The sequence below is a fragment of the Staurois parvus genome, unplaced genomic scaffold (assembly GCF_062004578.1).
Source record: "Staurois parvus isolate SC_StPar_1 unplaced genomic scaffold, SC_StPar_1.0 ptg001150l, whole genome shotgun sequence".
NCBI lineage: Eukaryota > Metazoa > Chordata > Amphibia > Anura > Ranidae > Staurois > Staurois parvus.
This window is the reverse complement of record NW_028318946.1, coordinates 1,486,054-1,498,520: the sequence shown is the minus strand read 5'-3', so window position 1 is coordinate 1,498,520 and position 12,467 is coordinate 1,486,054. Positions and strand designations below refer to the sequence as shown.

At 47.1% G+C, this 12,467-nt stretch overlaps 1 protein-coding gene across 5 annotated transcripts in view; it reads right to left on the bottom strand.

Moving 5' to 3' along the window:
* Positions 1 to 1,795: 1,795 nt before the first annotated feature.
* LOC149439178 (SLAM family member 6-like) overlaps positions 1,796 to 12,467 on the bottom strand; it is an 84,229-nt gene continuing 73,557 nt past the window's right edge. For 4 of the 5 annotated variants that reach the window (XM_089659364.1, XM_089659366.1, XM_089659365.1 and 1 more), the window contains 7 exons: positions 12,369 to 12,464; positions 10,785 to 10,880; positions 10,526 to 10,621; positions 8,531 to 8,626; positions 8,327 to 8,422; positions 8,039 to 8,134; positions 1,796 to 4,885 (listed from right to left, as the gene is read on the bottom strand). In XM_089659364.1, coding sequence (XP_089515490.1) covers positions 4,838 to 4,885; positions 8,039 to 8,134; positions 8,327 to 8,422; positions 8,531 to 8,626; positions 10,526 to 10,621; positions 10,785 to 10,880; positions 12,369 to 12,464 — 624 coding nt within the window. In that variant the 3' untranslated portion in view covers positions 1,796 to 4,837. The remainder of the gene's footprint in view (positions 4,886 to 8,038; positions 8,135 to 8,326; positions 8,423 to 8,530; positions 8,627 to 10,525; positions 10,622 to 10,784; positions 10,881 to 12,368; positions 12,465 to 12,467) is intronic. The other variant, XM_089659368.1, reaches the window with a different exon arrangement.

The window sequence follows — 12,467 nt, the reverse complement described above, 5'->3', positions numbered from 1 at the left end:
TGTCCGGTCTGGAAGGGGGGAAAGTGTCCGGTCTGGAAGGGGGGAAAGTGTCCGGTCTGGAAGGGGGTGAAAGTGTCCGGACTGGAAGGGGGTGAAAGTGTCCGGACTGGAAGGGGGTGAAAGTGTCCGGACATGAAGTGGTTAAAGAAGTGATTGTAGCCGTATTAGTGCATTTGCGACAGAAACAATTGAGAACTGACATGATACTGATTTAATTCGCACTAACATACAATGTTGAGGACAAGCTTTTGGGGAGTGTCCCCTTCTTCAAGGTCTAAGCAGTACTACACAAAGTTTTAGCAGAATGTTAGAAGAGATGTGGGGGATGAAGAAAAAAAAAAAACCCAGAAAGAAACACACAAACAGATGTACACAGCAATGGTTAAAAGACTAGGATTCGACTAGAGATAAGACACAGCAAAAGCAAAGACTGGGGGGGGACAACACTCACAGAGGGAGTCATAAAACTGTTGGATAATGATTGAGGAATCCCATGTCCAAATTCAGGCCGTTATCTCTTGTGTCAAATACAATTATCATTCTTAGTTCAAAAGTTTTTCTTTCCTGAATGTTTTTGAAATTTCCTTTACTTGAGGGGATTGTAGCCATTTTAGTGCATTTGCAACAGAAACAATTGATACTTTTTTTATTTGCACTAACATGCAATTTTGAGGACAAGCTTTCGAGGAATGTCCCCTTCTTGAAGGTCCAGGCAGTACTACTCACAAAGTTTTAGCAGAATGTTAGAAGAGATATGGGGGCTGAAAAAAAAAAAAAAGAGACTAGAGATAAGACACAGCAAAAGCAAAGACAGGGGGGGACAACACTCACAGAGGGGGTCATAAAACTGTTGGATAATGATTGAGGAATCCCATGTCCAAATTCAGGCCGTTATCTCTTGTGTCAAATACAATTATCATTCTTAGTTCAAAAGTTTTTCTTTCCTGAATGTTTTTGAAATTTCCTTTACTTGAGGTGATTGTAGCCGTATCAGTGCACTTGCGACAGAAACAACTGAGAACTGTCCGTGATACTTTTTTTATTCGCACTAACATACAATTTTGAGGACAGGCTTTCGGGGAGTGTCCCCTTCTTCAAGGTCCAGGCAGTACTACTCACAAAGCTTTAGGAGAATGTTAGAAGAGATATGGGGGATGAAAAAGAAAAAAAAAAAAAAAGAGACTAGAGATAAGACACAGCAAAAGCAAAGACTGGGGGGGGAACAACACTCACAGAGGGGGTCATAAAACTGTTGGATAATGAGTGAGGAATCCCATGTCCAAATTCAGGCCCTTATCTCTTGTGTCAAATAGAGATTCTATTTACAAGCATGAAGGCAGAGGCATGATGGGACTTGTAGTTTCGCCACCCTGCTGTAGGGTGTCTCTGCTTTCGGAAAATATATCATTTTTTTTTTGGGGGGGGGGTTATGAAATCTCCAGGCCTAAAATGATTCGTATAAATGTGTGCAAACGCCATCCTCACCCCCCGGGTAAAAAACAGCTTTTTTAGGGCTTCTCAGCCCACCCATGTTAGCCATGAATACAGCCCTGTGGTGAAATGCTGCCCCCTCCCTGTCTCTGGAGGTACTCCACCTGCCTCCAGTGGCTGAGGAAGGGGAAGGGTGGAGGGCGGGGTGCTACAACCAGAAGTTCAGGGAAGCATTGCTGAGGGAGCAGGAGAGAACCATAGTGGCCTTCATCGGATGGACCTCGGTCTTCTTTTTTTACGGTTCATTTAGTAAATCTCATGGCATGGCTGAGGTCAGAGTTACAATGAGGAAACAGAAGAGACGTTTTCTTTCAGAGTCATTTTCTTTTTTATTAAAACAGAAAACATACAAAAGCTGAAGCCCCGCCCACAATGTAAACAATTGTAACTTATAGAATAAAATACAATGTTTTCTTTTAAAAAAAAAATAAAAAAATACAATTGCTAAAAAAATATATTATTATTATTATTTGAATTTTTTGGGGGGGATGAAAAGTGCAACTGTCCATATCATCCTATAACCTGCACAGCCTCTGTCCTTGTTAGAGTCATCATTAGAGTCCCTCCTTACATCAGGGCCCCCATCAGAGTCCCCCTTTCATCACAGTCACCATTAGAGTCTCTCCTTAAATCAAAGTTCCCTCTTAAATCAAAGTCACAATCAGAACCAATTTCAAACCTCCCCTCCCCCCCATCAAATTTCCCAACAGACTCCCTCCTTGCATCATAGTTCCCCCATTGCATTAGAGTCTCCCGTTACATTAAGGTCCCCACCAGAGTCTTCTCTAACATCAGAGTCCTCCCTTTTGTCAGAGTCCCCGATTACATTGGAATCTCCATCAGAGCCCCCCCCTTACTTCCATTAGATCACAGTCACAATTGGAGTCTCCCCTTACATCAGAACCCCCATTACATAAGAGTCACTGTCAGTTCCCCTTTACGTCAGAGTCCCCACTTATGTCAGAGTCCCTCTTACATCAGAGTTCCCTCTTAAATCAAAGTCACAATCGGAGCCCATTTCAACCGTCCCCACATCAAATATCCCAACAGAGTCTCTCCTTGCATCAGATTCTCCCCCTTACATCAGAGTCCCCTTCAAGGAATCCACCCTCGCATCAGAATACCCTCTTACATCAGATTCCTCCAGTACATCAGGTTCCCCATCAAAGTCCCCCTTTACATCAGAGTCCCCCCTCACTTCAGAATCTCCTCTTACATCAGGGTCCCCATCAGAGTTCCCCCTTACACCAGAATCATCATCAGAGTCCCTGCTTACATCAGAATCCCCCTTACCGCTGTAAGATGGACACCATAGGCTGCCTCAGTTGCCATTGACAGAACATCTTGTAATTTTTCAAAATGAAAACAAGGTATTCGCTGATTGGACAAGGTGGAGATTGTGACATCATTGCCCTGCCTCTAAACCTCATCCAATCGGTGAACTCCTTGCATTCTGTGAAAGGCAGCAGTGCTGAGTGAGCACAGGGGATTTTAGGAAGCTGAAATAAAAATAAGACTCAGGTATCTATACAAGCTGTCACTGTCCCCGTCCCTTTCATTCATTGGACTTCAGTTCTTTCAATCAGGGAGGCTCAGCATCGCATGTGGGCGTTGCCTGGGGTGGTCTGTATGCAAATGCACCTGCCTTCGAATGCCCAGGCTTTCAAGGTAATTAGGAATTTGCATAACTCCTCCCACATCTTGTATCAGGGCTCTGGAGAGGAACACTGAGGCACCCTGATGGACCCTCCCACTAGCTATACCATACATAGAGAAGCACTGAGACCCAGTGGTGATGTTTCTGGATCCAAAATGAGATATGAAACAGAAAGGTTTTATTTAAAAAAATGATGAGGAGGAGGAGGAGAGGAGGAGCCAGGGAACAGGGCCGGGGCAAGGGGTGGGCAAGAGGAGCAGTTGCCCTGGGCACTGTAGTATCATATGGGGTTGAAGGGCCCCACAAGGAGACTGGGGGGGACTTTTTTTAGGGGGTGGGATTTGTGCTAGTAGGGCTGATTGGGGCATATTTGTGCTAGAGGGGAAATGTTTTTTTCTGGGGGGTGGGATTTGTACTAGGATGGGGGATTTGTGCTGGGAGGAAGGGGTGGGGTGGGGTTTGAAGTGGGGGGAGGGGAACTTGTGCTGGGAGGAGGAGGGGGGAGGATTTATGCTGGGAGGAGAAATTTGAGGGGTAGAGGATTTGTGCTAGGAGAAGAGTATTTTTTTGGGTGGAAATATTTGGACTGGGAGGGGGGATTTGTTTGGGTGGGTGGGATTTGTGCTAGGATGGAGAATTGGGGGAGGGGGATTTGTGCTAGGAGGAAGGGGCGGGGTGTGGTTTAAAGTGGGGGGAGGATTTATGCTGGGAGGAGAAATTTGAGGGGTAGAGGATTTGTGCTAGGAGAAGAGTATTTTTTTGGGTGGAGATATTTGGACTGGGAGGGGGGATTTGTTTGGGTGGGTGCAGGGGCGGACTGACAACTCATGGGGCCCCCGGGCAATAGGGGATCATGGGGCCCCTGTGTCCTTGACCAAACTCAAAAAAGCCTATGAAAAAAGTACCAGGGGCATCTCATGGGGCCCCTACTGACCCCAGGCACTCAGGAAGTGCCCGAGTTTCCAAATGGTCAGTCTGCCCCTGGGTGGGTGGGATTTGTGCTAGGATGTGCTGGGATGGGGGATTTGTGCTGGGAGAAATGGGAGGGGTGTGGTTTGAAGTGGGGGGAGGGGGAGGATTTATGCTGGGAGGAAAATTTTGAGGAATTGAGGATTTGTGCTTAGGGGGTAAGCGTGCAGATTAGTGCTCAATTCTTTTGGGGGAGGGGATTTTTGGTGACACATAATGCTCATACATCATGGGGGGGGGGGATTTGGCATGTTTGCCCTGGGCTCTAGATGACCTTGTCCTGGCACTGCCAGGGAAGGCAAGCATGCAGAATAAACCTGACCTTGAATTTGTGGAACTGCTGAACCTGAATCTGTTGAAGATGTTGATGTATATCATAGTGTGCGGCAGCCATGATCTGCCCACACTTCAGAGAGAAGCACAGATACCCAGTGATGACATCACTGGGTCTAAAATAAGGTGCGTAATGAAAACATCCAGCCACCCGGTATCCTGGATAATCAAAAGTGTTCCCTATTTCTACATGAGCCATTTTTCAGTGAAGGGTCTACAGCAAACCTTCATCAGAATCAGAACTTCATATCTTTATATTCAGATTTGTGAAAATAAAATGATTTCTTTGTATTTATTCCATTTCAGGGATCTTCCATTCAGAGCATTTTCCTGGTCTGTACTTCAGGCCGTCGGCTCAATGAATCCTCGACTTGGCCCTCCCGTACCTTAAACGTAGCTGTACTGATTATCGCAATTCTTCGCTGGTTCCTGGGGCTACAATATCAAAAGATACATTGTAAGATATCCAAAGCAGAATTCAAATCATACGAGATTTATCGGTTCTGGCGCCATTCATTTCACAAAGTAAAAATCCAAGCATACCGGGTAAGTATAGACAAAAATGTATTTTTTTTTGGGGGGGATTTGCCTTAATTTCCTGTCCAGGTGATACAACAGGAAGTGGTAGGAAATGTCTACAAGGTAAGGGAAAGTCCCTTCTCTGGCAGTTGTCTTCAGAACAGGCGACTCCAATGGAAGATTTTCCCTCACTTCTTGTTCTGGGGATAACTATGTAATGTTGGATTTCCCTTTACTTTCTGCTCAGGTGACAATGATTATTAGGTCACATGGAAAAGGTAAAGTGTTGGGGTTACAGGGAGGGTTAGTGTCGGGGTTACAGGGAAGGTTAGTGTTGGGGTTACAGGGAGGGTTAGTGTTGGGGTTACAGGGAGGGTTAGTGATGTTGTGACAGGGTGGGTAAGTGTTGGGGTTACAGGGAGGGTTAGTGTTGGGGGTTACAGGGAGGGTTAGTGTTGGGGTTACAGGGAGGGTTAGTGATGTTGTGACAGGGTGGGTAAGTGTTGGGGTTACAGGGAGGGTTAATGCTGGGGGTTACAGGGAGGGTTAGTGTTGGGGTTACAGGGAGGGTCAGTGTTGGGGTTACAGGGAGGGTTAGTGTTGGGGTTACAGGGAGGGTTAGTGTTGGGGTTACAGGGAGGGTGAGTTTTTGGGTTACAGGGAGGGTTAGTGTTGGGGTTAAAGGGAGGGTTAGTGTTGGGGTTACAGGGAGGGTTAGAGTTGGGGTTACAGGGAGGGTTAATGCTGGGGGTTACAGGGAGGGTGAGTTTTTGGGTTACAGGGAGGGTTAGTGTTAGGGTTACAGGGAGGGTCAGTGTTGGGGTTACAGGGAGGGTCAGTGTTGGGGTTACAGGGAGGGTCAGTGTTGGGGTTACAGGGAAGGTTAGTGTTGGGGTTACAGGGAGGGTTAGTGTTGGGGTTACAGGGAGGGTTAGTGATGTTGTGACAGGGTGGGTAAGTGTTGGGGTTACAGGGAAAGTTAGTGTTGGGGTTACAGGGAGGGTTAGTGTCGGGGTTACAGGGAAGGTTAGTGTTGGGGTTACAGGGAGGGTTAGTGTTGGGGTTACAGGGAAGGTTAGTGTTGGGGTTACAGGGAGGGTTAGTGATGTTGTGACAGGGTGGGTAAGTGTTGGGGTTACAGGGAGGGTTAATGCTGGGGGTTACAGGGAGGGTTAGTGTTGGGGTTACAGGGAGGGTTAGTGTTGGGGTTACAGGGAGGGTGAGTTTTTGGGTTACAGGGAGGGTTAGTGTTGGGGTTAAAGGGAGGGTTAGTGTTGGGGTTACAGGGAGGGTTAGAGTTGGGGTTACAGGGAGGGTTAATGCTGGGGGTTACAGGGAGGGTGAGTTTTTGGGTTACAGGGAGGGTTAGTGTTAGGGTTACAGGGAGGGTCAGTGTTGGGGTTACAGGGAGGGTTAGTGTTGGGGTTACAGGGAGGGTTAGTGTTGGGGTTACAGGGAAGGTTAGTGTTGGGGTTACAGGGAGGGTTAGTGTTGGGGTTACAGGGAGGGTTAGTGATGTTGTGACAGGGTGGGTAAGTGTTGGGGTTACAGGGAAAGTTAGTGTTGGGGTTACAGGGAGGGTTAGTGTTGGGGTTACAGGGAAGGTTAGTGTTGGGGTTACAGGGAGGGTTAGTGATGCTGTGACAGGGTGGGTAAGTGTTGGGGTTACAGGGAGGGTTAATGCTGGGGGTTACAGGGAGGGTTAGTGTTGGGGTTACAGGGAGGGTCAGTGTTGGGGTTACAGGGAGGGTTAGTGTTGGGGTTACAGGGAGGGTGAGTTTTTGGGTTACAGGGAGGGTTAGTGTTGGGGTTAAAGGGAGGGTTAGTGTTGGGGTTACAGGGAGGGTTAGAGTTGGGGTTACAGGGAGGGTTAATGCTGGGGGTTACAGGGAGGGTGAGTTTTAGGGTTACAGGGAGGGTTAGTGTTAGGGTTACAGGGAGGGTTAGTGTTGGGGTTACAGGGAAGGTTAGTGTTGAGGTTAAAGGGAGGGTTAGTGTTGGGGTTACAGGGAGGGTTAGAGTTGGGGTTACAGGGAGGGTTAATGCTGGGGGTTACAGGGAGGGTGAGTTTTTGGGTTACAGGGAGGGTTAGTGTTAGGGTTACAGGGAGGGTCAGTGTTGGGGTTACAGGGAGGGTTAGTGTTGGGGTTACAGGGAGGGTTAGTGTTGGGGTTACAGGGAAGGTTAGTGTTGGGGTTACAGGGAGGGTGAGTTTTTGGGTTACAGGGAGGGTTAGTGTTGGGGTTACAGGGAGGATTAATGCTGGGGGTTACAGGGAGGGTGAGTTTTTGGGTTACAGGGAGGGGTGTTACAGGGAGGGTTAGTGTTGGGATTACAGGGAGGGTTAGTGTTGGGGTTACAGGGAGGGTCAGTGTTGGGGTTACAGGGAAGGTTAATGTTGGTGTTACATGGAGGTTTAGTGTTGACATTATGGGGCAGGTTAGTGTTGGGGTTACAGGGAGGGCTAGTGATGTTGTGACAGGGAGGGTTAATGCTGAGGGTTACAGGGAGGGTGAGTTTTTGATGTTGCAGGGAGGGTTAGTGTTGGGGTTGCAGGAAAGGTTAGTGTTGGGGTTACAGGGAGGGCTAGTGATGTTTTGACACGGAGGGCTAGTGTTGGGGTTACAGGGAGGGTTAGTGTTAGGGTTACAGAGTGGGTTAGCGTTAGGGTTACAGAGAGGGTTCATGTTGGTGTTACATGGAGGTTTAGTGTTGACGTTATGGGGCAGGTTAGTGTTGGGGTTACAGGGTGGGTTAGTGATGTTGTGACAGAGAGGGTAAGTGTTGGGGTTACAGTGTGTTAGTGTTGGTGTTATAGGGTGGGTTAGTGATAGGGTGACATAGAAGGTTATAGGTAGGGTTACGGGGGGGTTAGTGTTGGGGTTACATGGAAGTTTAATGTTGGGGTTACAGGAAGGGTTAAGATTAGGGCCAGGCGTTAGGGAATCCATGCACCTTAATCTTCCCTTCTGATTTTGTTTTTGCTCAATGACCACCTACCTTTAAAATGTTCGTTCACGCCGTATGTTATTCTCATAACTATACATATATGGCTGTGTCAACTCTTACCTTTGGTGGTTGAACCTTTTCATAAAGCGATTCCGCCGGAGACGTTGAACAATCCCCTTTGGGTCCTCCAGATGGAGACTTTTGGTCATTTTTGCCCTGCAATACACAAAGAAATACTTAAATGAGACTATAGTTTCATATTTGAAGTACCATAGGCCTTGTGTGGTTTTCTTGGTAGCAGGGAGTCTGGGTGCCCCAGTTTAGTTCCATGATCACCTACCCGTGAAATATTACATCATGCAGTATATAAATCTCATATCAATATGTATAGGCTGCGTTGACTCTTACCGTCGGATGTCGAACCTCTTCATAAAACGTTTCCATTGGAGAATTTGAACAATTCCCTTTGGGTCCTCCCGTTGGGGACTTTTGATCTTTTTTGTCCTGCAAAGCACAAAGAATTTTTTAAGTGTGACTACAGTGTCATGTATGTTATTGGCTTTATCAAGCTCTCATGACCATGCATACTATATATGCTACATAGCTTCTTACCTTGGATGGCTCCGACACTTTGCGAGGTGATTTTCGTGCAGCTTTTGATGGATTCCCATTGGCTGGGATAGGTGGGATCTTTTGGTCCTTTTCATCCTGCAATGAACAGAAAATTTCAGAGGTCTTATAGGTTCGTCAGCCTCCTACTGTTAACTGTTGAGGTTCAGGGGCAGCATGGAGGCAGGTTGCCTACATTAGTTAGTTAGGTAATGGCTGGCCCAGGTAGTGGAAGAGGTTAATCATTTTGTGCCGTTTTCCCAGGCGTTTTGGACCCAGCCTACCTGCCCTGTGATGCATATATAAAGAGGGAAGGCTGGGTACTGGGGCTCTCTGGGACATCGCTCCTGTTCTTCTTGGAGAGGGACTGCTGCGCTCTGCAGTCTGCCCAAAGATACCAATCTCTAGAGAACCACCACCCAGGGGCGGACTGAAAACTCATGGGGCTCCCGGGCAATAGGGTATCATGGGACCCCTGTGTCCTTGCCCACACTCAAAGCACACCCAAAAAAAGCCTATAAAAGGTACCAGGGGCATTTCATGGGGCCTCCTACTGACCCCGGGCTCTCAGGCATTGCCCGAGTGCTCGAATGGTCAGTCCGCCCCTGCCACCACCTGATGGACTCTTTTCCAGTTATGGACTTACAGCTTCGTAATGTATGCCTGGGCAGCCACAAGAGTAGTTAGCTAGGCATGTAATGCACAGTGCACTGGACTTGTACTTATGTTGTTGAAAGTTTTCCATTGAAGTTCGTTGAACTGTTTCCAGAACCTGGTTTGAAGTTACTTTACAGGGGTGCATGAAGGTTCCTAGAGTATGAAAGGACTCGGGCCAGTAAAAGCACATATGGGGTATGAAGCAGGTCCATTACAAAGAGTGAACTCAAGGGAGTAGCAGTTGCTACCAGTAACCAAGGACTGGTGTAAAGTGAATAGCAGCCTGTCGTGAAGTGTGGTACCTGGGTAGGTTGAGGTGTTCTCTGAAAACTAGGGGGTCGGTGCTTTTATTGCCTCCCCAGAGGTCAGTTTCCTGTAGCCACCTGAACCATACTGAGACATCAACCTCACCATCTGATACGGGAGAAGGAGTTAACTAAGTACACGTATGAGGTCCACGCAGGTGCACAACAGGACCCCCTCACTTCTGTCATTGGGAGTGAGGTGACAGAGGTACGCTGGAATGGGTGGAGAGGGCATAGGCTCAGCAGTGTCCCTTCTAAATGCAGTAGTTCACAGTCAAGGTGTGTGGTGACATGGGACAGCATGTTCTACGGGAACTCAGCAGATAATCATGCACAATGCATAACTCATCTCTATGCTAGGGTGCTGCCTTAACGTTGATTTCATCTGAATGCTGCTTCCATCTGGTCCCAGGCATGGATAAGCTCATGCATGGAAAAGGTACACCATGTGCAGGGTGTGTGACTCTGCCCATGACCTGGTGTAGTCCAGGCCCCCTTGAACTTACAACTTGGCATAGTCAACAAGGATATGTGGCCCCATCCCACAATCATGGCAAGCAACAAAAGGCCACAACTTGGGCCTCAATAGAGCCCAAATGTACTGGCTAGGTAGCAAGGTTTGGCCACAACTTGGGCCTCAATAGAGCCCAAATGTACTGGCTAGGTAGCAAGGTTTGGCCACAACTTGGGCCTCAATAGAGCCCAAATGTACTGGCTAGGTAGCAAGGTTTGGCCACAACTTGGGCCTCAGTAGAGCCCAAATGTACTGGCTAGGTAGCAAGGAGACTGGGTGCCCTACTTTTCCCATGAAAAGATGTTCGGCCACAACTGTAATAATAGGCTGTGTTGATTCCTCCTGTGCATTGTTGCAGTGTTCTCCAACACTGTTGAGATGAAGAAGATACATCCTGGTCAGGCAGTAGGGAATCTGTGCACCCTAACTGTCCCCTCTGTAGGTTTTTTGTTAGTCCAACAGCCATCCACCTTTAAAATGCTGGATATAATTCCAATCACTGTAAGAATAGGCTGTTCCTACCTTGGGTGGTTGAACCTGTGCATAAAACGATTCCACTGGAGACTTCGAACAAATCTCATTGGGTCCTTCCGATGGAGACGTTTGGTGATTTTTGTCCTGCAGTACACAAAGATAATTAAATGACCGCAGTGTAATATTTGAAGCATTGTAACCCATGTGTTGTTCTCTTGTCCTGGCCAGACAGCAGGGAGTTTGGGTGCCCTAATTTGCCCTTGAAAACTCTTTTGAGTTTGATGGCCATTTATGCGTCAGTTCCTACCATGTTTGGTTGCACCTGTGCATAACACGATTCCACTGGATGACTTGGAAGATCCCCATTGGCTCCTTGAGACGAAGTCCTTTGGTCATTTCTGCCCTGAAATACACATACTGTACATTTTCAAGTGTGTCATATTTTAAAGAGTTGTAGGCTTTATGAAGCTTTTATGACCATGCAAATGGTACAGTATATGCTACGTAGCTTCCTACTTTGGATTGCTCCAACATTTTGTGAGATGGTTTCTGTGTAGCTTTTAATGGCTTCCCATTGGCTGGGATAGGTGGGATCTTTTGGCTGTTCTCATCCTGCAATGCACAGAAAATTTCAGAGGTCTTATGGGTACATCAGCCTCCCACTGTTAACTGCTGAGGTTCAGGGGCAGCATGAAGAGCACCAAAAGGTCACAGGTTTGGCACCAGGGGCCTCAATAAGGCACAAATGTACTGGCTAGGTAGCAAGTAGGCTGGGTGCTCTACTCTTCCTTTGAAAACTCATTTGAGGGTGATGGCCATTGTAAAATGTTCAGCCACAACAGTGTTGATTCCTACCATGCATGGTTGCACTTGTCCATAGCACATTTCCACTGAAGCTCATTGGCTTTACAAAACGCTTAAAACCATGCATATGTGTTGAATAGCTTCCTACCTTGGATGGCTCCAACACTTTTTGAGAGGGTTTTGGTGAAACTTTTGAAGGTTTTACATTGGCTAGATGAAGTGGTATCTAGGTTGTAATGGAACCAGACCCCGACTGCACTAGGGTATTTCCGTTAGACTCCCGCTTCCCTGTCCGAACACAGATCCATGGATACCACCGCTGACCATACAAGACGAAACAGCACCAGACTTGTATTACAACAGGAAATAGACTGCTTTATTTTAACACAGACACAAGATATAAACATTCAAGGGAACAACCCACCTCCCTGCATAAGGAAACAGGGTGGGGCAAACCAAATCTAGTAACAAGAGACACACAGCAGACACCCCCCACCAAGCCAATACACAAACACATATAGTTTGCTCCCAAGCAAGACACACAATAGAACAATAGGACAACAACATGGCATTAAACAATGAACAACCCCCCACCTATACATGTCTACACAATATCAAGACATTTCAACCTGTACCCCTAACAGGCACAGGGTGACTTACACATAATAGGGATATGGGGAGCTGAGAAAGGGGTCTCCCCGCCTCTCCAAATGGGGCTTTGTTCCATTGGCCCCCCACCCAAAGTCACTTTCGTCACATAGGTGGTATCCTGCCACTGTGGACTGCTGGGGCTCAGTGGCATCAAAAGGTAGCATGTTAGGCACCACGATCCTAGTTAAGCATTCTGGCCAGGCAGCAAGGAGGCTGAGTGCCCTAATTATCTCTTGAAAACTCATTTGAGTTTGATAGCCATTTACTTGCAATATGCTTGACCATATGTATCCCTCTTAAATATAATAGGCTGTGTTGATTCCTACTGTTTGTAGCTGTCACTGCACACGATGGGATTCTACTAAATGTTTTGAAAGATCTCCATTGACTTTATGAAACTTTCATGACCATGCATAATTACTATGTAGTGCCCTACCTTAGGTGGCTCCGACACTTTGTGGGGGGGTTTCGGTGAAGCTTTCAAAGGATTTCCATTGCCTCGACTAGGTTGTATCACTTGGTTGTTCTTTTGCTG